This window comes from Bactrocera latifrons, unplaced genomic scaffold (assembly GCF_001853355.1).
Source record: "Bactrocera latifrons isolate USDA-ARS-PBARC rearing strain unplaced genomic scaffold, ASM185335v1 scaffold_115, whole genome shotgun sequence".
NCBI classification, from domain to species: domain Eukaryota; kingdom Metazoa; phylum Arthropoda; class Insecta; order Diptera; family Tephritidae; genus Bactrocera; species Bactrocera latifrons.
In genome coordinates this window covers 88,499-115,263 of record NW_017534575.1, presented here as the reverse complement: position 1 = coordinate 115,263, position 26,765 = coordinate 88,499, and the positions used below count along the sequence as shown (strand labels likewise).

General features: G+C 33.9%; 2 protein-coding genes across 5 annotated transcripts in view; one reads left to right on the top strand and one right to left on the bottom strand.

Annotated features, from left to right (window-relative positions):
* Window positions 1–2,915, bottom strand: part of LOC108976614 (solute carrier family 41 member 2) — a 75,174-nt gene extending 72,259 nt beyond the window's left edge. Inside the window, exon 1 of the mRNA XM_018945852.1 lies at window positions 2,332–2,915. Within this exon, the coding sequence (XP_018801397.1) occupies window positions 2,332–2,365 (34 nt within the window). The 5' untranslated portion in view covers window positions 2,366–2,915. The remainder of the gene's footprint in view (window positions 1–2,331) is intronic.
* A 15,357-nt stretch (window positions 2,916–18,272) lies between these two features.
* On the top strand, window positions 18,273–26,190 carry LOC108976790. Of its 4 annotated transcripts, none has more exons than XM_018946120.1 (12): window positions 18,273–18,513; window positions 18,979–19,202; window positions 19,269–19,366; window positions 19,609–19,763; window positions 19,819–20,202; window positions 20,268–20,404; window positions 20,661–20,789; window positions 20,937–22,110; window positions 22,171–22,250; window positions 23,808–24,386; window positions 24,449–25,069; window positions 25,779–25,934. In XM_018946120.1, the coding sequence occupies exons 2-12, from the start codon at window positions 18,987–18,989 to the stop codon at window positions 25,932–25,934; spliced, it is 3,729 nt and encodes a 1,242-aa protein (XP_018801665.1). In that variant the 5' UTR covers window positions 18,273–18,513; window positions 18,979–18,986. The 4 variants fall into 4 exon arrangements, with proteins under 4 accessions (XP_018801665.1, XP_018801694.1, XP_018801675.1 ...); XM_018946130.1 differs by lacking the exon at window positions 18,273–18,513 and adding an exon at window positions 18,731–18,776; XM_018946149.1 differs by lacking the exon at window positions 20,661–20,789 and having other exon boundaries at window positions 25,779–26,190.
* Window positions 26,191–26,765: the final 575 nt, after the last annotated feature.

The following is a 26,765-nucleotide window of genomic DNA, read 5'->3' as shown; positions in this document are numbered from 1 at the left end:
GACGATATTTGTTGAGCAAAGAATTTGTATTAAATGATCATTTCGTCAAAAACTCAACCCATACCGTTCCGCAACCACCGTATTCACCTGATCTGGCGCCGACTTCTGGCTGTTCACCAAGCTCAAAAGCCGCTCCGGGGACACCGTTTTTATAGGATAGAAGAGATTCAAGCCACAGCGAAGACGGAACTGAAGGCCATCCCGGAAAGTGACACTACAACCAGATATTACAAAATTAATTGGAAAATCCGTTGGCATAATGTACTACATCTATTGGGGATTACTTTGAAGGGGATGAAATTGATTTGGAAGAATAAATAAAGAATTTTCAAAATAAATGCAATGTCACTTTACTTTTTGGGCACAGGTAGGTGAATAAATATATATTTATTTAAAAAAAATTTAAACGAAAATTTTTGCTTTAATAGCTTCTTAAGAAAACATAACAAATTCTGAAATTTTTAAAATGCAAATCAAATTAATTATTCTCTTAATTTCTAACGATTCTTTTAACTCAAATAAACGATTTCTGACTCTCTCTCCTTCATAATGCAAACGGCTTATAACCTAATAAAAAAGTAACCTCTAGTTTCTGCAAATGAAACAGCTGAATTGAAAGTCCCTGATGGCGCTACATATGATTTTTAGTTAGCCCTAACCTAAAAAGGCACATGTATACCATTTGACAGATGTCAGATCATTAGTTTGTGAATTAAGTGAAAAGTGAAACAACTTTTGTTATTATGAAAAGCGTGAATAAAAAGAAATTTCGCGTGTTGATAAAATATTACTTTTGGAAGGTAAATATACAGTTGAAGCAAAAACTTGGCTTGATGGCGAATTTACGGATACTGCCTCAGGAAACTCAATCATCAAGGATTGATATGCATCATTATACTCCGAAATTCAATCGACAATCATTCCAGTGGGCTGTACACAGTGAACCCGCTCCAAAGCGTTGAAAAACGCCGCAGTCGGCTGGCAAGGTTTAACGCAATTTTCAGCTGACAAGGTTATAGCGTCTGATTTTTGCGATCCGATTAAAATAATTTATTAACTATCTTGAAAAAAAAAAGAACTATCAACAACGCCTATTGCATAGCGTTATTTGACTTGGAATCGCTTCCGCATTCAGCGTATTCTCCAGATCTGCCCCCTATTGTCATATCTCACAAAAAAGCTCGGTGGGAAGAAATTTTCGTTGAATGAGGAAGGGATCGCTGAAACTGCCACCTACTATCAAGAATAGGACAAATCGTACTCCAAAAACGGTATTGAAAAGTTGGAGGGTCACATTAATCAGTATATCACAATTGAAGGAAACTATGTTAAATAAAAAAAAAACGAAAATGTGTTTTATTATGGTGGTTTTAAATCGGCCTGTTATTTACATAACTACGATGTTTATAAATATTTTTTTTGTTTTTCGCTTGGTAGTCTGAAAAATAGATTCTTAGATGCCTAAAAGAAAGTATGAGTTTTTAATTGTCTTTCTTATGAGAAAATTTTCTTATGACTTTTGCAATTCAATGAAACAAACTTTGCAAATTAAGTCGTTTTCAAAATCTCAATTGATATGCGCTGGTGTTTAAAAGTACCAAGTGTATACATATCGAAAGGCAATGAAGTGAAGCAATCACTGTTAGATTTAAAGGAAAGCCAAATATCAAATAAACGAACCTGTGAACTTCAGAATGTCTCTGATAATGGCATGCTTCTGACAAGATTCTAATAACTTGTATTTATATTTTTAAGGTCCTTGAGCGTGCGCTTTAGAGGAGTACATATAGCTACTTGGGAAACCAACTGTTCAAAAAATACTCTTTTAAGGAAGCTACAGCCCTCACAAAGCTACTCAGAAACCGACTGTTCAAAAACTACTCTTTGACTGACTGTTTGATATTGAACTCCATTTCAGAAAAAATTGTAATATGAGAAAATTTAGGATTAATAGATGTTCTAATATCTTGTTATAATAGTTTATCCAAAATATCACTTAATGCATGAAAATTAGAAGGGCTGCACCGATCTTTTCAGTGGAAATTATATTTACCTTGTTTATTTCTTCTTTGAAATAATGAATATTTTTGATTTTCGAATAAAAACATATTATTTACAAAGAAATTATAAAATTTGTTTGGAATTCACTGCATCGATGGTCAAATGGTATAGCAATGAAAGAAAATTATGTGTAAGCAATAGGATGCTTGGCGATTATTTTGAAAAGGAAACATTGTAGTAATATCTATACACGTATATTACTATTCAAGGTCTCAGTTGTATTGTATACAAATAATTAAATAATTGCTTAAAATAATATGATTTGCTTACATTTAGCTCGTTGACGTCTTCGTACATCAGCCATCGCTATCGAATTTATTCTGCAATTTCGTCTGGGTCACAAGTAAATAGGTACACTTACTAAAAATGTTTATCACTACCCGGGCAACGAAGTCAAAAAAGTATCAGACGAATGCGATATGATACGTAGACGGGTTGACGTGCAGACACAAAAAAAAAAACAAGTAACGCGAACAATAACACAGAAGGTCGATTGTATGCAAAAGTACAAAGTAATAGAGGTAAATATGTATGCACAATATTAGCAGTCGTTTAGCAGGGCTGCTGCCGCTGAGAGTGGCAAATATTGAGAGCGAAAAAATTTGAAGTCATAGAAAACGAAACGACTGTCAGCGGGTCAATAATTAAGCGGTTTTAATGCAATTAAACACATTAAAGTTATCAATTTCGTCACAACAACCAATATCGAAAACGAAAAGAGCCACGCACTGAATTATTTATAGGATTTAGAATATACTATTTGCTAAACGAAAAGAATATAAATATAACGAAAAGCCTTGGGTATGCTTTTCTTGTAATTGTCGAAAAATCACTGAATTGAATGCAACAAGAACCAGATGCTGAGAGCGCTAAATGTGCTTGGCAGAGTGCGGAAAGAGCTTAAAAGAAACAGCTTTGTTTCATTTTGCACATTCTTAGGTATACAAAAATACATATGTATGTATGTAAATGCACATACATTGTCTATATATTTGTATGGAAGCATGCATTCAACTTGTTTCTTTTTGCTTCGTAAAGCTAGTCGTTATTGTTTGTGCTGAGCTTCATTAGAGAGCAACTAACTTCAGTTATGAAACCGGTTCAGTTATAAGTGAGTGGAGTATTCAAGTGTTGCCAGCAGAAGTTGATATTTGTAGCCATATTACCGTCAAAAAATCACTAAATATTTTGCATTATGCTGAGTTTAGTTAGAATTTATTTATCCCATATATAATATACATATAAAAATATATAAGTATACATGTACTATGTACGACTATTGTATGTATTAAGAATTAAATACAAAGTTAATCGGAATTACTCCACAGATTATTTATTGGCTACTAAAAAATAAAGCCGTACTAAATTGTTATGCAATAAATAACAGTGGCGCAGTTATTCTTGAGAAAGCTCTTGCATTCTAAAAATATTTTCTGGAAAAGAAAACGCTTTGAAAAAATCGTTCCTGAACTACATCAGTTATGTCAAAAAATATGTTTTAAAACAATATGTTAAATAAATTTAAGAACTAAATGCAATTAATTTTACAATTAGATGTTAAAGCGTTTCGAATTTCCCCAAAGTTATCTGGGAGCGTATTTTGGATAAAATTTAGTACGATTCGTAATATAATATTTAACTTTTGGTATTTGTCTCCCCGATATGAACTTTTGAATTTCTTAATAGAAAAATACCGAGCTGACTTGGTTGAAAAAGTAAAACGATGGACAAATCATCCACCTAAGGAATTTTGCAGAATGCAATCCGAATAAATAAGGGAAGGATGGTGCAATTACGAAACAACTTCTGTGTTAATACATAATGCAAAGTATGATACAACCTCAAAGCAACGATCGAGAGTTTTTATTCTGTCCGAATACAATATGGAATGGTCAGTGTTTTACTGGAAAAAAATTAATAAAGAAACACAAAACAATAATTTTCGACAACAGCTCAACTCAACTCAAACAAGCTCAGAACAGACGGCTGATCGGCAAGGTGGTATTTTGATAACACGTATTATTGTTAAATATCTACAGAAAGCTAATAGAATTAAAATAATAAGAAAAATAAAATGTAAATCAAATTATGTATAATCAAAGCTGGCAACACTACCGCTGATTCAAGAACGGAGCTCAAACGGAATGAGATCAGAATGTGAGTTAAAAAAAATTAAAATATGCACGCATTCTAGGACAAAATTGCAGGTTGTAATTTGTTAATAAAAAATAAATAAATTATCCACTCATCACTTTGATTTATGGCCCATTGTGTATGGAAATTAAAATGTTACTGCACTTGAAAAAACCCGTACGTCTCAATCAATTGTGTTATTGTTCACGCCATAATAATAATTAGATCTTATGAGCCCAGATAAGCCACCTATTAATGCACAGTTTTAATGGCACTCTCATAAAGTCGATAAAAGCCAAAAAGTTGCACTCAATTAGGTACGTAATACTTCTTGTTGATTCAGAATTTATAAAATATATTTTATTACATTATTCAACAAATGAAAACAAAAAATATTTTCATAAAAAAACAAAAACACGATATTAACTATTATCGTTTGTTATTTTTTCTAAAACAATTGCCTGAACGAGACGAAACCACTTTTGGACTGCCATAAACATTACCCTCGGCATTGAGGTTGCACCACTTGAAAGAGCACCTCCCGAGGTGAATTGTGGACAAGAACGACGAGCGATAATATTAAATGTGCGAATGTATGTATGTTATTTACACATTTACATTTACGTACATATGTATGTATGGTATAAGTACGATATGATATCGAGTGATTGACAATTGTCGCCACTTGCTGCATTATGGGATTTTTGTATTTTTGCTCTGCATGATAAGATATCAGCATAGCAACATTTGCTCCATAGTCTCACCCAAAGAATCGCTTGTATAAATGCAGACAGTCGAACTCAAATGTGCTGAATAAATACAGAAAAAGGTTTGTTTTACAATAAAACAGATATAGAAAGAGACAAAGTTTAGCCTTTAAGCCTACTTTAGTAGAAAACCCCTCCAACAACCATAAAGGTGTACTTATCGCCTTATCAGAACTGAACTGAACTCTTTTTGTTTGGCAGCTATTAACCACGCATCAAAAACCATAACCTTTATCGCTTTAGACAACCGCTTTAGACAACGAGAGAAGTTATTACCCATATAACACAATGTTTGAATTTGGTTCTTCCATAAAACTTATACATTTATAAAATTGTTTTGGTAAAAAATAAATAGAGTTTAATCATATACACAATAATACAATCAGTTACATATTTTATAACTTAGATAAAGAAACACTTCATTGTAAATGGTTAAAGATTTCGGCAATTTCGACTATCTTGAAACCAGCATAAAGAATGAAAACAATATCAGCCTTGATATCTAAAGTAAACTCACTCCTCACATCCCACGAACAAAGTTAATATCTTAAAAGGCAGGATGTTAGATTAAAGGTCATTCGGAAATTTTTTATAAGCATTGGTACAGGCTGGATGTGCTCAATGGAATATTCTGACCGAATGGATACAGAAAATCAGCTCTAAAAGTATTTAATGCAGTACCAGGAGGTGTTCATAGCAGCTAAAGAATCCGTAGAGTTGGAAATGTTGTCATGTCAGAAGTGTGTTGAACGCATAGGCACGCAGTTCAATTATCCGACTGCAACCGAGAACACCTAATTTCAATGCTGGTTCATAAAGATTTAGCCATGAACGAACTGGTTGAGGAACTTGAGAGAGTGCGCAGGGAATGGTATTGAGAATAACTCTTGCCAACAGGTGTCACTTCGAACTGAGTAGACAATTGAGAAGTAAAGTCTTCTTTCGACGAAAAAAACCTGACTCTATGAGTCACTCATTATTCCCAGCAATATGGTGCAGAGGCATGGATGATGACAACATCCAATAAGTCGACGTTACGAGTTTTCGAGGGAAAGTTTCTATGCTAATAAGGAAGAAGAGAAATTGCATTTTACACTGGGCATTATTTACTCAAGAATACCCTGTTCAGCATGACTATAGCTTTTTGGGCAAACTGCCGGTTTTGTAACATGGGCTGGACACTACACAGCACTTAATTTAGAGTGCAGGATTTTTGTGGGTCCATGTGAAAGAGGGGTGGATGTAATAGAAATTCGCACTGAAATTTATTTCAATAATTCCACATTATATCTATTCCTTTGAACAATCCTGGATTCCAAATCCGATGATAAAACATCCTGCTCAATCAAAATATCAGGCTCAAACTGGAAACTAACCGAATGTTGGATGACCTCTGGCCTCTGGCCATTTTGAAAGATACGAGGTCGGGAAAAAATAAAAAGTTGAAGATTTAATTGTACTAACATTTTCAGATAACACAGATAATAGAGAATATAGACGTGTTTGTAAATATTGGGTAGCAAAAGTTTGTGGTAAAAGTTTTTTCGTATTTTATCAATAGATGTCTTTGCAGTCGTATACCTCCATCGTGTATTGTGTCAGACCATATAGTGTTGGAAAGGTGAGATTTTAAGCCTCATTTAACAAAAAAAATTAAATTCGGGTTAGTTGAAAAAAGTGAAAATATGAAGATTATTTATAATTATATTTTGAAATTTTTGTGTAAATAAAGGAAGAATGCCACACGAGTCACCAGTGAAATTTGTGAAGTTTACGGAGACGATTCTATATCACTTCGTGTATCACAACAATGGTTCGCTCGTTTCCGTTCTAGAAATTTTGATTTACACTAATGAAAGTTTTACAGTGATGAAATATATTCTCTAGCGGAAAAATTACAAAAAGTGATTGATCAAAATGTTACTGTTTTGTTTATTATTGTTCATTATAAATATAAAAAAAATAAGTTGGAGTTAATTATAAAAATGCGAAAATACTATTTTGACTGCCCAATATATACTTTTCGATTACATGTATTCTAGGGAATTAATTGCGTAATTAACAAGCGTTAAATTTGAGGTTATAGTTTGGTTGTTACTAATTTTTATTCAGATAAAAAACCCGACCTTTCGGTTACGTAAATGCGACTGTTTTTTTAACGAAAACCCAAAAAAAAATTTACTTTCGGTTCATTAAAATTAGTACTGCGCTTCTGGAATCATTACAATCGTTTATTCATTTATATGTTTATTCTCCACCTAATTATCACTAAATTACAATAAAAATTTCAAACACCCAGACGACAATGGGTGAAAAAGATTCCGAAATGTAAGTGAAAATATTACAATTAGCTATTTACAAGAAAAAGTTTGACATTATATATTATATATAGCACCTGTTGATCATAAACTAAAACTTAAACAAAAGTTTGCAGCCAATGGCACAATAGATAAAATCAACACAAGAGCAGGTTTTTACACACCAAAACACGGCACACTTTGCGCGTCACACTTGCGGATTGAGGATTGAAAGTCTTCCAGGTGCCAAGGAAACAAGTTTCTCAACCAACTAACACACTTTCAATCAATTACTGCCTGCTAATCGTACAAGTGAATATTTGGAATTGAAAATTTTTAATAACGCCTGCAGGCATTGTTCAATTTACTTGGTGATGTTGTTGATGTTAATAACATATGTGGCTGGAGGCGAGATGCCATGAAGACTGCGGAGGAAGTTTATTAATTGTTATGTGCAATATATATATATGTATGACTGTGTGTGTATGTGTTGTGGGTGAAGCCAAAAATACATTAAAATGCAAAATCAAGCAAAACTTGAAGCTGCTGAATATGTGAAGCGCTGATACGGAAAGTGGGCGGTTGAACTTAACAGGTTTGCCTTGTTTTGCGTCATAGGAAGCCTCAAAGGCTCTTTACAACATGTAACTCCCTATTAAACACATATGCTGCATGTAAATCTATTTTTCATAGGTTTTTTTTTTACCGTTATCGTTGTGGGTGTATTGAAGTGAGTGATGAGACTTGCTTGTAATTCGGTAAGTGAAAGTTGTTTACGAAATTTAAGAATGTAATCCTGCCGAAATTACATACAGTGGCGGCGCTAACTTGGAGAACGGAGGAGTCGAACGAATTTATATTTCTAATGAAGCAAGTCTAGTACATTTTCATTAAAGTTTTAAGTATGAAATGTGTCAAAGCTAGACTCGTATCAAAAGTTCTGAATCTTCAGCAAAAACGACGTCGAGTAGAAATCGCAAAACAGATACTTGACAATGTAGCTAAGGACCCTACATTCATCAAACGCATCATTACTGATTACCAAGTGGATTCATGATTATTGACGTCGACGTTATCCAACAAACTGGCGAATACCCCTCCAAAATTGAGTCGAAGCTGAAAACACCTTTCGCTGAAGGAAATCATAATTCTAGCCGATGTTATATTATGGCTTTTATTGAGTCAAAAGAAGCCAAGTTTGAAGGCGATAATAAAGTTGTAAAGTGAATTGTAGTTTTTTTGTCAGTCTGGGTCAAATATGATGGTAAATTGTACCACATGTAAAACATTTTATGAAATTATATATTCTCCATTTGAATTCAATACTTTTTACCATCTTTAAGTTGAAAATTGGTTCCACACTAACAAAATGTTTGATTATTTCGGGAAAACAACTGTTCAAGTGGTTTTTGATGTCCTGATTTGAGGTAAAAATTCTCTCATTGAAAAAACTTTGCAGAGACCGGAACAAGTAATAGTCCGAAGGTGTCAAGTTTATAGAATATGGTGTGGTGGGGTAGCACATCCCACTCAAGCTACAAAAGTTTTTTTTTTAAACCCAAACTTGTATAAGGTCTCGCATTATTCTGGTTGAACACTATACCGTTTCTATTGATCAATTTCTTCTTCGTTTGAATGCGTCACTCAATTTGTCCAGCTGATCACAATACAATTCAGAATTAATTGTGGTATTGTCTTGCAAAAGCTCAAAATAAAGGATTATTTTGAAAACTCATCAAACAGACAACAAAACCTTTTTTTGGTGACTAATTGCCGTCAAAGTAGTTTGAACTGGTTCATCTTTTTTATACAATTATCTCTTGCGCATTACATTCTTGTAAACAACCCACTTTCCGTCGCCAGTCTTTGACATTTGATAAGCAAATCAAGGTCGTTAACGCGACGAAGCAAATCTTGTTCTGTTAGAACATGAGGAACCCATATGTCAAGATCCGAAATTAATGCCAGAGTTTCATTTGCTTGTGAACGGTCGCTTTAGACAAATTTAATTTAACCGAAATCTGCATCGACCAGCGACTTTAACTTATCCACATCGGGTTCAAGAATCCTTTCAGGAGAAATTTAAGAAAAAATTTTACAAACAAATCTTACTACTATATCAGCTGTGCAAATATTACGTTGTCAAAAAAGTCTTGTGGTATTTTCGCTTGTGGGCGCTGAGAGTGCGTAGTTTTATTCGTCGAATCGAGTCATGCTATATCTTTTTGGAAAGCCCATTTCACGCGCTAACACGTGTTAGATTGATTGTCGTTTCATTCGAAAACATGTACCCCTACGATAAAGGGAAAAATGCATCTCAAGCCGCCAATAAAATTTGTGCAGTTTATGGACCCGATACAGTATCCATTTCCACCGCGCAACGATGGTTTCAACGTTTTCGTTCTGCTGTAGAGGTGGTCGAAGATGCGTCACGCTCCGGAAGGCCTGTCGTCGAAAATTGCGATAAAATCGCTGAATTGGTCGAAAGAGACCGGCATAGTAGCAGCCGTAGCATCGGTCAAGAGCTGGGCATGAGTCATCGAAAAACATTTTATGAGCAATTGAAAATTGAAAATTGAAAAAATTCAATAAAAATACCGCAAGACTTTTTTGACAAACTATTATATAACGTTAAAAATATTAAGTGATAAGATAGCTTCAATAAAATAAGCTGTTGTCATCAAAGGAAATTACTTAGTGAAGTATCCAATAATAGTAGTTTATTAGTGGTCGTACATATATCTACCAACTCAAATTTCAGCTGAATTATCTACCTAATACAATATACTTTTAATATTATTCCCTTAATTTTGACAACGTTTTTCGATTGAAATTGTGCGAACATTTGAGAAAAACACTTTGAATGGGGAATTTTATTAGTCATTAATTTAAATTTATAATAATGACTGATAAACATTCTTAAATTCAGAGCCATAGTCAAACTAAAAAAAGTACAATAATTTAAAAATAAGGGTATAAGTACATGGGAAATAGAAATGTATAGAAAGTTGTTAAAACAGCAGTAGCTCTTACGCGAAAGAGTTAAATGTAAGCCTTTCAGTCACTACAGTTAAAATTTTACCAACGTCTCTGGTAGTCTAATCAAATAGAGTATGTATGTACATTATGTACATACAATAAACATTTGAATATGCATATGGTATCTGTGAAGGCGTATAATGCTAATGTGTAAATGCGCCGAATGCTAGGTATTTTTATCAGGTGTAGGAGTTTTAAACATATGTAAATATTTTGTTTACTAATTATTACAATGTTAGACTCAGCATGTTATATACACACAATTTACAGGATTTTTGTAGTTAGAAGGCTGAGTATTTAAAGCATTATGTGATTGCTTGGTTAATGCTTTTCTTCGTATTGGAAAATTGGTAGAATGAAATTTCGAGATGTGACAATTAGATAATAAAGATAACACTGAGATAGAGAAAACGCTAGGCAACCAAAAAAGTAGTAGGATTTCAGTGAAGCTTTGCAAAAGGTTGTTGTTTTCCTGTTGGGAAATTCAAGGTTAAAAACTGGCATAAATTTCTATGAATTATTATATGGCATTATTGTTAAGGAATTCATAATTTATTTTAAGTAAACCATTGTTTGGTCAAATTATTTTTGAATGGAAAAATATTACGTACTTCACTAATATTCCTAGTCGACAAAGTCTTTTCGTATTTTGTCAGTAGATGCCGTCGGAGTCGTATAACTCTAGAGCTACCAATGACATTGTGTCATACCATATAGTGTGAGAACGGTGAGATTTTAAGCTTCGCTTAATTAATATTAATACTTAAAATTAAATTCGGGGAAGTTGAAATAAAGTTACAGCAGTTCAAAAATTAATGAAAATAATGAAGAAATCGCTATATTTTGAATTTGTAAAAAAAAAAGCGAGAATGCCACGCAAGCCACCAATGAAATTTGTGAAGTGTACGGAGATCAGTTCGTATCAGTTCGTGTAGCACAAAAATTATTCGTCCGCTACCGTTCTGGAAATTTCGAAATTTTGATGAAAGTTTTACACTGATTGAATAATGTATCTAGCGGAAAAATTGCAGAAAGTGGGCGACCAAAAGGATACATATTTCATTATTTATTTATTATTATAAATATAAAAAAAGTTAAAATCTGATTAGAAATACGAAAAGAGTTTTTCGACCACCCAATATTATTGAGGCTCTGAGTGAAGCGAAACCACTATTCGTAAGCGGCTTGATAAGTTATATATGACCAGGATCTATGGTCCTTGCGCGAGCTTAGCAACCTTGAGGAAATCAGCACATGTGCGATTGCGAAATCTTTCTTACCCAGAGTACTCTTAGAGGTCTATTTAACTACCTAACACACTCACGAGGTTAGACTAATAATTTTGGAGAAGGCAACTTGTCAAAGTCTCTTAGAGGAAAATTAGGTGGGAAAATCTAGACACTTTTTCTTCCATTGTTCAGCCTTACTTAGGATGAAACATTTCGATTGCCGTACCTTCTATGAACCAGACGAATCAACCGCCCTTAAAATCTCTGGGCTGGCTCAATACGCTTTGCCAGTATGGAACGGTATTTTTATCTCTAACTAACTTGGCCTCTGACCATCACAACCTATTTTCTTAACCTTCCTTACTAAAAAGTCATTATCATATTCACAGAAAAGAAATTGTAACTCAAAATGGTATTAAAAAGTTGGAAGACTCAGTATGTTGAAGAATAACATTCTGTCGGGAAAATGTAAGCGACATGACAATTTCAGACAGCCTTGTAGTAGATATGTTATGTATCAAATTTATTTCCTCACAATAATAGTTCGAATTAGATAGCAGTTCTTATTGATATTATTGCTCTAATTGAGATTTCTTGAATATAAGGTGGAATAAATAACTTTAGATTTGCGACCCTCTTTCTTTAACATTGATTAAAATGTGTGGTTTTATTTATATTCAACATTATATTTATTTTATTTATTTCAGTCAATACCAAAGATAAAATACTAACAAACAACCTAAATATAAATACCAGTAATTACATAACAAAGTACAAGAAATCAAGTGCATACATATATTTTCACAATATTGTTTTAACAGCTATAAATACACTTTGGTAAATGAAATAAGGAGGAACACAGAAAAATATCAATATTGTTATTACTTGCAGCTGATTTACACCTGCTATTATTTAACCGCAAATGGTACGTAACATCTGCATGTGCATCATGGATGCACTTTCAGGCTGTTCAACCACATGTTCATGTTTTTGTGACGCTGTAAGGTGGCATCAGCTGTTTGCCACGCATAGCACCCACACAAAGCAGCGTTGCAGCGTCATATTCACACAGCAGTCATTATCGTACCCTAAACGTCATTATGGGGACATAATACAAGCTGCCATAAACATTTCATCACATGCACCACATATTCACTTAAGTAAATGCATGCGTATATGTGTATGTATGTATTTCAAATGTTAACATTCATCAGCCCTCTTTTGCAAAGTCAAAGCCGACGCTGCAGTTGACGCAGGCGCAGTTGCTATTTCAAGGGAATGCTGGTGAGGGAGGACGGCAGAAGTGCGAAACCACTATTCGTAATTAATTTCTTGTTGTCAGTGATTACTTCGAATTTCCTTTTTGTAGTTATAAATAACAGTTTTTCAAGACAGACGCCAAGCCACGTCTGCAAAATCACTAGAATCCAGCCATGACAGTAGACCAGACAGGCAAGCCACAACAACAAAAAGTATTATGAAACGTTGTTTGCGGCGCCTACTTACATAGATTTTCTCGACATGTGCACTTTGTTAAGATGCAAAGCTTGGACTTATGATATTATGGCACACTTTCATAAGCTCGGCATTACTTTTGTATATATTAGCGAGTTAATTGAAACTTGTTGTTTTAGCATTTGGTGCATTAAAATGCTTGGTGTACTCAATAGTTGGCCCTTTAGAGCCAGAAAGAATCTTTGGTAAAAAATGTTGTCGTGCTTGATGCTTCTTCAAATTGGTACTTATGATCTGGAATAAATTTTGATTCAAAAATTTGATTTGTATTTAAAGTATCTTGAGGTTTCATCGAAGATTGTCAAGGAATTCCTTGGTCAGTTAGTGGATCTAACATTCCATTTCATGACAAACCTGCGTTCTGTTCCATAACACAGTGATATTTTATACATAAATTTATACATAATTTTTTTATATCATAACTGTGAAGCAGATGAACTAGCCAAAAAAGGCACCACCCTACAATTAGGCAGCGATAAAGAGGGAATTTACTTTTACTCAACAAACGTGCGTGCTTTAACGTGTTTTAAATACATATAGATCAGCCTCAGTGGAAACAATTTCTGACATGTTCAATAAGCCAACAAACGTGTCATAAATGGAATAGTGACCGCATATGCCGACTATTGAAATCCAAAAGGAATGACATAAGAAATCGAGTAGCAGCTTCGGTCGCTGTTTCTTAAAGAGGTCTCCGAAGTTATACAAATTAAAAATTTTGAATTGATGAATTTCATCAAGTGCACATCATTCAGAGAGGACAGGATAGTGTGAAGGGATTTTCGTCCCATTAGCTTCCCAACCTACCTACCTAATAATATGAAAAACAAACTTTCTTTACATATTATACTACATATATAATTATGTAATTTCTCTCAAATGTCATATGAGTTTAACCCAATCGTTGGAGATCCTAACTTCCTTACTTTTATTTTGTCCCATCTTATGCTACCGCATGCAGCAAGTGGCGCAGCATGAGATACTTACATTTATATACATACATATGTATGTACATATATTTATGTATATAAATCTATTATACTATTATACCAAGTGGAGCCGCTTTTACGTGCACGTGCGAGTGCAGATTCTTTTTATTATTGAAAAATCTACACACGTGGAGTGATCAAAAAAATCACGTTCCTTCAAACAAATTTTCCAGATGTATAGCACTTTTATCCCCGCTGCCCTCTCCGTTACAGTTCCCATAACCGTCTTTGGACAAAGCTTTGAGTTCTTCTAGCAATAGCGTTTAGTCGCTTAATGGTACAAATCTTCGAAGTTACTTGGGTCTCTTCAGTTTTTACTTACAAAAATCTTTCCGAATAATTCTAGCTGTAAAATCGAATAAAATTAGGTTAGGTTAAGAAGTCAATCTTAGCAGGGATCTCATTTGGTATCAAAACTCCTATATAATTGATCATAAGACCTAATAAGTCTAAATAAGTTGAGCCTATCATAAATTAGTTAAAGCTTCGGTAAAACTGAGAGAGATGTTTCAACAACAGTCTTGCAAAGGCTGCATAATGAAGAAATAAGTGTTGGAAGTTTCCAATCCAACGTATTTTATACAATTTTTAAAACATGCGTCCGGCAAGACAACAACAACGATTGCGGTTAGATGAATTTAGCTAAGGGCAAGTAATTCAGTAGATTTCCTGCGTTCTACTCTAGGCTGAACAGATCTCGCACTCGCACAGAAGTTGGTCGTCAACACTTGCCAAGCACACGCTAGGTTCAGTACTAGAAAGCAATATGACAATAGAGATCCAGCCGGGCAAGAGTGCCCCCTCTCTTTAGTGCAAAAGGTCTAAACACCGGTTGTGGAATAAGGTAAGACATCATATTTTGAATATTTCAAAGTATTAAAATCTAGGTACTCATAGCATTGATTAAATAAAATGATTATTGTTTAGGTATTCATAGCATTAATTAAATTATTTCTAACGCAAAAATATTACAATTAAACATAATTTCTTGAAGACCGGTTGTGACTTATAAAAAATAAAGAAGAGTATGTACATAGTATGCAAATACTGTATGCAAATTAATTTCACATTATCATCTATAAGAAGAAACAATAACTATTATATCTTATAGAAATGTTGAACTTTTAGAGGAGAGAAAATTTTTTTTTATAAAATACTAAATATTGTTAATTAATGTATACCATATACATATTAATATTTTTTTTTTATCACAAATCGGTTTTCATTACTTTTGGCATTGCTTTAATTTCACAACATACTGGGTTGGCGTTACGATAGCGGCAAGTAAGCAATGCGCTACTTAAGAATAAAGTATGATGAATGAATAATCAGTAGCACGGTAGTGAGTGTAAGGATTAATATATATTTAGCAATATCGGCATGCAAAAATTACTATAACATTGTACCTGCATACGTCACTGACACTTTTTTTTGCTCAATTTTATTCTAATCAGTAGTTTTTTTGTGAGCATTTGCGCTGTTGTTATGTTATTGATTTTGCTCAAACGATTAGCAAGTTCGGCTATGGAGAAGAACAGCAATAACATCACAGAAGATAAAGTTAACAGTGGCGGCTTTCAAAGAATTTAGAGATGGCTAATTTTGTGTAAATAATTATATGAATTAATAAAATTATTTGCGAATTCTGTAATTACTATGCAGCGCCAGACAAAACGACATCGTTGACAATGCCAACGAAAGCGACAACAACAACAGGTATGTGTGTTACCCCCGACAACGTATTGCTTGTTATTGTATTACAAAAACGCTATGACACCTTTTTCTTTGTGATTTCATAATCAATAATGATTTTCGTTTGCTTTATCACAAGAACACTTTAACTCCGCTGTCTAGAAACCCCTTTCACAGCATTCAGCAACATAACATTATGCAAATTATTAAACCCAAATAATCCAAAAAATATGTAAATAAAAGCAAATTAACTTTAAATATTGTATATATAACAAATGTACACTAACAAAAGCTGCAGAGCACACAACTGACAGGTGAGGGTGGGCAGCTGCGTGCTGTGGCGAATGGACGACTGCATGGAACGTCTAAATATTATTTGTTTAACGAGTTAGCTTAGGTTTTAATAGACATCGAAACGTTAAGATTGCATAAACTGAACATACGTACGAAACTTATATTTCTTATTCATGTAAATAGTTATGTATATATATATGTATGTATATGTATAACAATTTGCTTAACAAATTCTACACTTTAAAACTCACATCTCTTCCAGACAACTTTAGTCGCGGTAACAGCGCGAACTTGAAGTTTACTCCAGACTTCATTGACTTGAGATTTTTGACTGAGCAGCGCCGAGTGCAGAAAAGCAAAGCGAAGTCCACCAAAGAGCCAGGCAATTACAGTCTAGCCTACCCACCCAACGGCTTGCCGACTGCTATGCGGACGCAGACGCAGAGACAAAAGCAGAGAAGAGCTACACTAAAAACACGTACGACAGCACGTACGATGTCTGCAAAGGCATCACAGGAGCCGGCAAAGTGGCCTACTAGTGAAGGCGTTAAATAAGCTTCATTCAAACGTTTTCTGCAGACTGCAACTTAAACAGTCACTATCGTTTAATTCAACTAATATACACAACACTCGCTTTACACAATATACACAAATAACTTTAAATGATTGAAAACTCAGTTAATCTCTTTGAAATAATTAATTACTTTTCATTTTACATGTATGCACAGAGAAATGGCGGAATTAACTGATGCTGCTGTCAGTATGCATATTTATGCTTGCATGCCTGCTTTGCTGTCACTTACTGCGCATGTCCCGTTAAATGTCAGTTTTACAGTATTTCATATGTTAGCGCAATAAAAAATGCCGTGCAAATGGTTGAAGCTCTGCTAAAATCGACATTGTTTTTATTATAAACGGGTTCACTGTTGTTTTTGGTTGGGTTGGTGTGGGTGGCGACGCGGCAGAAATTCAAAAACACTCTTATTTGCGCCATCTGACGTCCACTATGAGTCATTGCAGAATAAAAAAAGCAAGTGTTTACAGGTTGGTGTTAAGTTTTTAACAATTTTACTACGCAACCGGAAGAATTTAACATACATTGATGTCCGTTACAGGCGTAGCTTGATAGCGAACGCCTAAAATTATGCTTTAAATATCACATTTATAAATGAATTTATTCGTTTTTAATAACAGCAGTGAATGTTAATAAATAGATAATAACAGCGAATGTTAGTGAATAGGTAAGGCACAAACCGACAATGTTAATATAATACATGGAGGAAGGGCAAATGTTAGCTGTACCAAAATTTAAATTAATATGAGAAAACATTGAAAAGGCCCAAGTTCGAAAATGAAATTACACCACGGCACGATCGTGCTTACATATGCATGCGCAGATGTTCTTTGGCATGAATATCAACAAAAATTTAAGTAAAGTTAAAGTAACAAAAAATTAATTAAACTAATTGAATAAAATGTAAATAGAATTCGAGCAAGCTTAGGACAAATTTTCTTATATTATTTCAATTACAACGACAACAAATTCATTCAAAAGGTACCCGCATCAGCATATCATCTCATCGCAATGCGCGAGGATCACCATAAAAAATAAAATAAAATTTCAGCAAAATTTGATTTTATGCTTAAAAGCAGAAATTGAAGAGTTCTCTGATGTTCACTTCTGCAATGAAAAGTGGCAACGTTGACCATGTCGACTAACAATAATTTTACTTTTCATCATTATATTTTACATACATATGTATATGTATGTTTATATACATACAGAGAACGTATATTTATTCTCTGATACATACAAATGTATATGCCATTAAATTATAATTTTTATTTCAATTAACATTTGAATGAACTCTTTTATTACATCTACATATGTATATGTATGTTCTAAGCTCCATATAGTGATTTTATAAGTTTACTTATAGCAGGAACAGTGGCGAACGCTACTTCCTTCCCTCCTTTTCCTTCCTTATCGAGCAAAGATCTGAGCCACTAATTTCTATATACAGATGAATATACGGACAGATGGATGGATTGACTGAGATAACTTAATAACCTCAGCTCGTTATTCTGATCAATTATACAAATATTTTATGCAGCTTAATACATATATACGAGTAAATATTTTATTTAAAAATAATCCATATTTTTGCAACCCTACAAAATTACCGATAGTAACCCTATAACAATAGTACCGTTTTTTGAGGAGTCCCTTTTCGAATTTGAATCTTTGGTGTTTTGCAATTTGCATTTTACTGTGAATTTTATCGCATCTCGTTTATTTTAACACGTAGTAAAGAACAAAGCGAACATCGTTGTTGAATTATTTTATAAATTAAATTTTAATAAACAAATCCTTTTATGCAACAATTGTAGTGCAAGTTTGTGATTGTGTTTCTTGCCGCTTAGCGCTTTCGTTGAAGAAAATTTTAATGTATTAAAGTTAATATTTACAACTGCTGCTATAAAAAATATTAAAAAGGTTTGTAAAAATTGTTTATCGTACAATAAAAAAGTTGTAGAATACCTTTTTATTTATTATTTGTCAAAGTGCTCAGTTATTGTTAATCCATTAACTGTACCAATAAATATGTATAAGAATAACTGTTAAAAGTCCTTGAAATGTGTTGTGTGTATATGAGAAGATTTGTGTATGGAATAATTGCGAAGAACTGTACAGTTGCGTGCATTGAACTTTTAACTTAATACATTTTGAATATCGTTAGATAAATTGATGCTTTTATTGTAAATAACATATTTTAACTACAAATATTTGTTAATATAACAACAGTAATGATATGATATTGTATATAGGGTTTTTTCTAATTCGATTTGAGGTTAGGTACAAATGACCAATAACTAGAAGTTTTTTTTTACAATCACATAATTTATGTTATTTCTGATTATTTTTTATTGCTATTCTTTACTTTTTTTCTTTCTGTACAAGTAATAACAATGCAACGACAATTCACCTCTGGCAGTCGCCAAGCGCCTGACCCATTTGACCAATTTTTGGAGGAGAACAATTTTTATCGCAAGCACACAGCACGCGATGCTTCATGCCTGTTTCGTGTGATTTCGGAGCAAATGTATGACACGCAGCTGCATCATTTGGCCATACGCAAAAAATGCGTACGCTATATGCGCAAGCATCGTGACTATTTTGCGCCGGTATGATACCTAAAAACAAAACTTGTGTTCTAAGTTTGAAAAACATATAAATGTATTTTATCATAGCTCGTTGAACGAGATTTGGATGAGTATCTAGATGATATGTCGAAACCTAAAACGTACGGGACCCTGATCGAACTGCAGGCGGTTGGATATATGTTCCAGTAAGTGAATCTTAGCGACGGTACAACCAAAGTTAACATTGTTTTTTGTATACTATATATGTATATTTTTTTATCTACACCTTGAGAAAATTAATATTTTTGGTATTAAGAGTTAGTATTATGGTTAGTAAAATATCACATACATAAAAAATGTAAACAAAAAAAAAAATGTTGGTTTTGTTGGCGCAACGTTAATATGTACTTTACAAATTAAGGTTTTATGTTTATATTTTATTTTTCAGACGAAATGTATTGCTGTTTGAACCCTTTAACTTGGGCAATTTTTATAGTTCTCGCTCTTACTTCAATGATGTATTTCGAGTATTCTACACTCCCGAAAGACATTTCGATTCTGTTTTTACTTGTGACTATATAAAAGATGCAGCTATTTGCCAAGGTAAAAACAAATTTGCTTCACTTTAACATACAAATTATTTGAATATCAATTTCAGCCATTTGCTATGAAATCATCTACAAAGATTTATATATGTTGCCGGATGTTGCATTTGCCGTTGAGCACATGTTACATTCGCCAACTTTGGATGCAATGGAGTACACATCCGAAAGCAATGACGACGGCTACTGCACTCGTATAGTTTTAACGGATGGACGTAGTTTTCACTTTGATTTGCCAAATGAAACTAATTGCATTTTAGAAAATTATGAACTTTGCCATTTCCATCATACGAATTTTCCACGTTTATCGGATGATTTGCAACGCGAAATGAAGATACACACAAATTGCGATGATTATGAAAAGTCTGCACTGTGTAAGACGGCGGAATCATTGCTCCCCCATAAATATATATCTTGTGTGCGCCAATTGTTGCAGGAAGGTAGTTGAAAGTTCTTTTATATATTATATAAGTGAATATAAGCTTTTCTTTTCTCTTCCATTTAGGTATAACACCGTTTCCATATAAAGTTGCCAAAGCGTTGGATCCAAACATGTATCGGAATATCGAGTTTGATGCCTGGAATGAGCAGCGTAAAGAGCAAAAACTTCAAAACTGGTACAATGGCGATACAAATTTTAAGGTATTTATTTAGTCAATAAGTGCGCATGCATGTCGTTTGCTTGTCAATAAAAATGAATGAACTAACAGTTTGTTCCTTCTATGTGCCTAACATACAATAAAATCCGGTCAACGGTTTGTGCTTGTCATTCTTATACGTCCTCTTCCAAATTGCTGTGTCCTGTCTATCCAATTCCAATTTAATGTTTGTACTTGTGTAACTGTTTAAACTGAAGTTGATACGCTGCCAGCAAACACGAGTTCATAAAATCTTCCAGGTGGGAGCCAAATGTCATGTGAAGCTATGCAAATCCGAAAATGATGTATACACTTGTCATATACAAGAGATTGCAGTTGACAAAGGCTACTGCATTGTTTTTATCGAACAATTAGGCGAAAAGCGTTTGGTAAGATGTAAAATAATTTAAAAATTAAACAAAAAACATAAAACTTTGTAATGAAAATGTCCGAACTTTTGGTTCAATCATTAAATTATATGCATGCTTTGAGAAATTCCCATATCAAAAATATTAATATATAATTTACTGCCACAGGTACCGTACGAGTCATTAACTCCGCTGCCACCGGATCAATTTAAGCCCTGGACACTGCCATATCGCTTTCAGCGTCATATGCAAAAATATAGTTCTGTACGCTTGACACGTCACTACAACTACCGTTTCAAACTGAACGGACAATTTGCATCTGCGCATGAGTACTGTGCCGCCCCCTTGTCGCCCAATAGTAAGTCAGCCGACTATGTGCCTGGTATAATGGATAGTGATGTCAGTGAGAAAGACGAAAAGCAGCATTATGTTTCAGCTGCTTCACATCATCGCAACGGTTGCTACTATAAATTAAAACAATATACACATTTTGAAAATTTCCGTGCACATACGGTTGAATATTGTGCAATGCCACTAACGGTTGAGCATGCGCCACGTGAGCAAGAATCGAAAAGTGGCAATACTTCTGCAACGCCATCGCACGAGAATCAGAACAATGTGGCAGCACGCACTGTTGCACCAGAAACACGTATTAAAACGGAAACAAACGTGCAACAACAACAACGCATGGGAGCACCTGAAGAGTTGGTGGGTACTTTCAATCCAATCGAACAATCGGCTGGCATAGGCGCACCTGCATTTATTTTGCCCGATTTTCATTATTTATATCCTGTACCTCAGTACGCGGCTGGTATACCTGAGGAATACTATACATATGGTTATGATCCTGCAATGCACCCACCACCCGCTACAGCGCTAATGCCAACCGGTTATTATATGTATCCACCACCAGGTGCTCCACCAGCAACTTTTGCACCAGCTCCTAATAATTTTTACATGCCAACTGCTGCGCCACTGCCACAACCACTCATCACAGCGGCTACTGCTCCACATCCACCAACAGCGGTAGCACCTAATATCGCTGCGCCATTTTATCAAACTAATACGCATTTCGGTAGCATGACATCAGCTGGTGCTGTCGAGACGCCTTCAATGCAAAATGCTGCAACGCAAGCGTATGAAACGCCTATCACTCATAATCGAAGCAGTGGACAAACTCCAAATATGAACACACCAGTAACTGGTCGCATTAATTGGGATGCTAAGAAATCGGTAGATGTGAGTGGCGTAGATTTGCCAACTGACGTTGCCACTCTGCGTCACTTTTACAACTTGGGTTTGGAGTATCATCTAATGCATATGAAGCAACGTTGCAATGAAGGTATGTTATGCCTGTAGATATGTATATTACTTCTGTTAATTATTACTTGTGCAATTTTAGACAACACAGTGAAAACTACCGGACCACAAGGTACCACAAAAGTGAATGGCGGAAATCAAAATGAAGATCCTCCGTTAGAGGTTTGTAAGTTCGTATTATAAATTTAGAAAAAAAAGAAAAAAATGTTAACTGAGATCCATCGAAGATTTAATGCCCTTCAGAAATTTAAAAGTTTTCCATATAAGAAACTCTTGATCATTTAGTTTGTATAGTTGCTATATGTTAATGTTATAGCGGTTCAATATCGGCGTTTCCGACAAGAGGGCAGCTTTTTGGGGAGGAAAGGCGGTATGAACGATTTCAGAACGATACATATATCAGAATTTGCGGGACTAGTTCACGTATACATAGACGGACAAGTCCCCTCGTCACGTTGATCATTAAAATATATGCATATATTTTGTGTACCTCCGAAGTTTTTTTTTTCTGGGTGTTATAATCTTCGTGGCAATTTTGATATGTACATATATATACATACAGTATTAAACATTGAAATAGCACACTTTGAGCTTGTAATAAAACAACGATTGTTATTAATATAAACAGAATACAAATTTAATTTTTTCATTAGCAAAGCATAAATTGAGGAATAAGTAAATTATTAAAAAAAATATATACATACATATCTAATTTTCAATAGTATTTTATTTTAATTATTGAGTTTCCATTTGCGTTTTTCCGTTTGGTTTGGTTATAAATAGATCAGTAGGCCGGTTCTTTGGAAAATAAGAAACTTTATTAAAAATGTGTTATTGCTTTTAAGCTTTCTCAACGATACTATTTTGTAGTGGGTCCTCAATTTTCAGAATTGCTTGGCATTGTCGGTGCAAACTATCCACTATCTTTTATTACTTCTTGGAATTGCGTACCATGCCTCCTCGATCTCAATCCATTTACGAACTTTCGATCATTGTCATGTATAAAAATTCAAATCAATACGAACGGGAATAGTTCCATAGTATTTTTGAGAATGTTGAAATATGAAAATTGGTTCATTATAACATCTAATCTTACTAATAGGCCACGCTCCCCAGATCATCACGCCACCACCGCCGTGCTTAACAATCTTGTCGTGTCTCCGGTTTTATAAGTACAACTTTTTTTTTCTATAATGTGACATTTATTTCTAAATGTACCAAAGTTCATTCGTGCCCGTATGTTTCTTCTGTTATTTTTTTTTATGCTTTTTTGCACAGATCAAAAATCATTCCCCTATTTTCCAGAGCTCAATGCAAGTTTTTAATAATTTTTTAATAGTTTTTTTTAGCATAAACACAGTAATAAATATCATGGAAAAAGACTTCCAATTAATAATGAATATTTGTACAAACAAGCGAATGTGTGCTATTTCTTTGTGCTATCAATTTTATCTAGAAAGCGATTATAAGAAATAATAAAAAGAGGGTAAACATGATACCATTATAAATTGTGGAAGTCAAGATATACACTAAAATAGGAAATTATTGTGATCAAATTGAAAACTGATTTGAATAATTTATTTTAAAGGTGAACTATTTCTATGTCCACGACTGTATATACCCTACACAGCGTATAATTATAATGACTGCGAGCAACTATTTTATTTCTTTTAATTTAAAAACGTCTTAAAAATATTGATCATAATTTTCTAATTTCAGCCAAAGCTTGATTCTAACAATAACAGCATGCAGAATCAAAATTTGACTACACCGCAAACAAGCAACATTAACGGTGGCAATAACATGTCGGGCATTACACACACAACACATCATCAAAATAGTAATAATAGTGGAACTGGTGGCGGCGGCGGCGTCAATAGTGGTAGTAGTAAAAGTGGTGGTGGTCACATGCACAGACGTTTTCCATCCCGGTATTACAACAGCAATAAGGAGCGACCACTTTTTTTACGTAATCAGAACAATGCAAACAACCCTAATGTCCACAGCTCAAATAACCACAATCAAAGTGACTACAATAATGGCAATGGTAGTGTTGGTAATAAGTATGCCAGTTCGCTAAAAAGTAATGGCGGTGGACACTATAATTCAAATCGCAGCAATACGCCAAATTCAACACATAGTCATACATCAGGTCACAATGCAAAAGCTGTGAACCTAAACACCCCTGGCATGGGTGGTGGTGTATCCTCACTGGCGGTTTCAGTTGCCGAACATGGCATGCCATCTCCGCAAGGAAACTTTGATAACGCTAATGGGGTTGGTAAAATGATAACACATGTAAGTAAGCGTAAGAATTTAAATTTTAAATAATTATTATAAATATGTTTTTTCTCCCATAGCCACAAATGCCTGTATACCAAACTTCGAATGGCAACACTTTAATGGCTGCACCTTACAATCCGTACAATGAGTTCAATGGCGATCCGTCACTGTCGATTGCTCCGCCGAATACGGCTTCCGGTGGTGGAATCTTCCTCCACATGCCAATACCAGCGCCGCCACATACTTTTGGTATTTACGCTCCCCCACAACCAGCAGCACCATCAGGCGCTTCTATGGGCTTGCATCCCACGCCAACATCAACAGCTGTAACCTACGGTGTAGCACCAAATGGTGGTCCACCACAACAATTTATGCCATCACCATCAGATGCAGTACCGATACAAGCGCCATCAAATGGTTACTATCCTACACCAGCAGAGCTTACAACCGTTGAGCCTAATGGCACAATGCATGCTGGCGGCGACGGATTACAGTTTCAATGTATACCATATCCTGGTACTGCACCACCTCCACCAATGCCTTTTTATTACACAGCCGGTTCTGCGGTAGCGGCAGCCGGTGGTATGCCAATGAATGGTATTGCAACGGTACCACAACCGCAATCTTCTACTGTTAGTGTTAATGGAGGTGGCTGTGGTAATACAGCTGGTGTGGCAGGTGGGCCATCTGGAACACTGGTATGTAATTTCATTTACAATAATATTTAAGATATGCATATACATAGCTGTGCTAAATTTGTAATAACAGATCTCCGACTTAAGCTATTCTCTGGAAAGTAAAATTACAACCTGTCCCTATCAGAATTCAATTCGAAAAAAAATGTAATAGATAAAAACTCCATTAGTATTTTTTCTTTTAATTTGTTTTTACTTTTCAAATTTTTTAGTTTTTTTTTTAATATTTTTTGGTATTTTTTTTGTTTTGTCATTTAAAGAATTTAAAAAAATAAATTATAACAAATAAAAAATTAATAACAATTACATAGAGAGAAAATAAACAAAAAAAATAATAATTAAAACACATATAAACAATGTAAAATAAGAAATCTATAATTTTATTACAACAATACTGTAATACCATATTTTTTTAATTTAAATAAGATTAAAAAAAAATATAAAAAAAATTTAATAAAAAAAAAAATAAAGAAATAAAAAAATAATAAGAAACTAACTTAAACTAAACAATCAGTGCAATGTTGGTCACATCTTGTTCTATCAGAAGGCAGTCTGGATTCTTCAGCATTATTCGCCCTTCAAATTGCTTGTCTTGTCATGTTGTACTTTTATTATTATTAAATTACAATTACATTTACATTTTTTTTTTACAAATGTACATATATAATATATATATTTTTTATCATTTTGTTTATTTTTATTTACTTTGAAGGGCTACTGGTGTCAACCGCCAAATGCTTTGCTACCACTACCGACATCAACGCCACAAATGAACGGCTCCTCTGCTTGCGTTTCAACATCCAGCAACAATAGCACGCCAAATATGTCCACAAACACCACAAATAGCCGTCCACGTGACAGCAAATAAAAACAATTAATATTTCTTATAAAACATAACTAACTAACAGGTAATATTATAAATACTACTCTGTAAACTGTATATACTGACTCCATGGCAAAATCGTTTTATTTGATTTTACCAAATGTGTTGGGTATAAAACGAGCTGGGTTGACGATAAATGTTGCAAACAAATACTTGTATAACACTAGAAAAAAAGCTGCACTCGATAAACGTTTTCATGCTGATCATGATTCTTTGTATTAATGCAAGTCACTACAGTTTTCGTGTTTTGCAATTGTAATAACCAAAAACAAAACTTATTAGAAGTAAAAAGTATGTTGTTGTAGCATTTTGCTTTTAGTGAGGACGTTGCCTTAAGCGTAACGCTAAAAATAACTAAACTAAATCAAATTATTAAATAATAATTATACGTTAATATTAAATATATTTAGTTATAAATATTTTCGTATATTTCAAATATTTTTTTATAAAAAAAAAAATTGTTTGCGTAATACAATATCACTGTAAAAGCGTTCGCAACGCAATTTTATTCGATGTCCTTTACAACAGTTTTGTTTATGCAGCAAATTCATATTTAATTCTATATAAAGTTGTAATTTTTTTAAATTACTTTCATTTATATTATTTAATGTACATACGTGTGTAGTAAAACAAACGTAAATGTACACAAAACAATCAAAGATTATTTAAATTAATTTATTATACTCCAAATCAATGCACAGTCGCGGAAGGGAAACGGAAAATCATATCAAATGAAATTAGTAAGATGTTCAAATATACCGTTGTTTGATATATCGTTTTGTTTTTAAATAAAATATTCAACAATATATCGTTATA

Coding starts and splice junctions, on each gene's coding strand:
- LOC108976790 (XM_018946139.1), top strand. CDS start 18,987: ATGCAACGACAATTCACCTCTGGCAGTCGCCAAGCGCCTGACCCATTT. Junction 19,367..19,608: donor GCGGTTGGATATATGTTCCA/GTAAGTGAATCT, acceptor TTTATTTTTCAG/ACGAAATGTATTGCTGTTTG. Junction 20,405..20,660: donor ATGGCGATACAAATTTTAAG/GTATTTATTTAG, acceptor AAAATCTTCCAG/GTGGGAGCCAAATGTCATGT.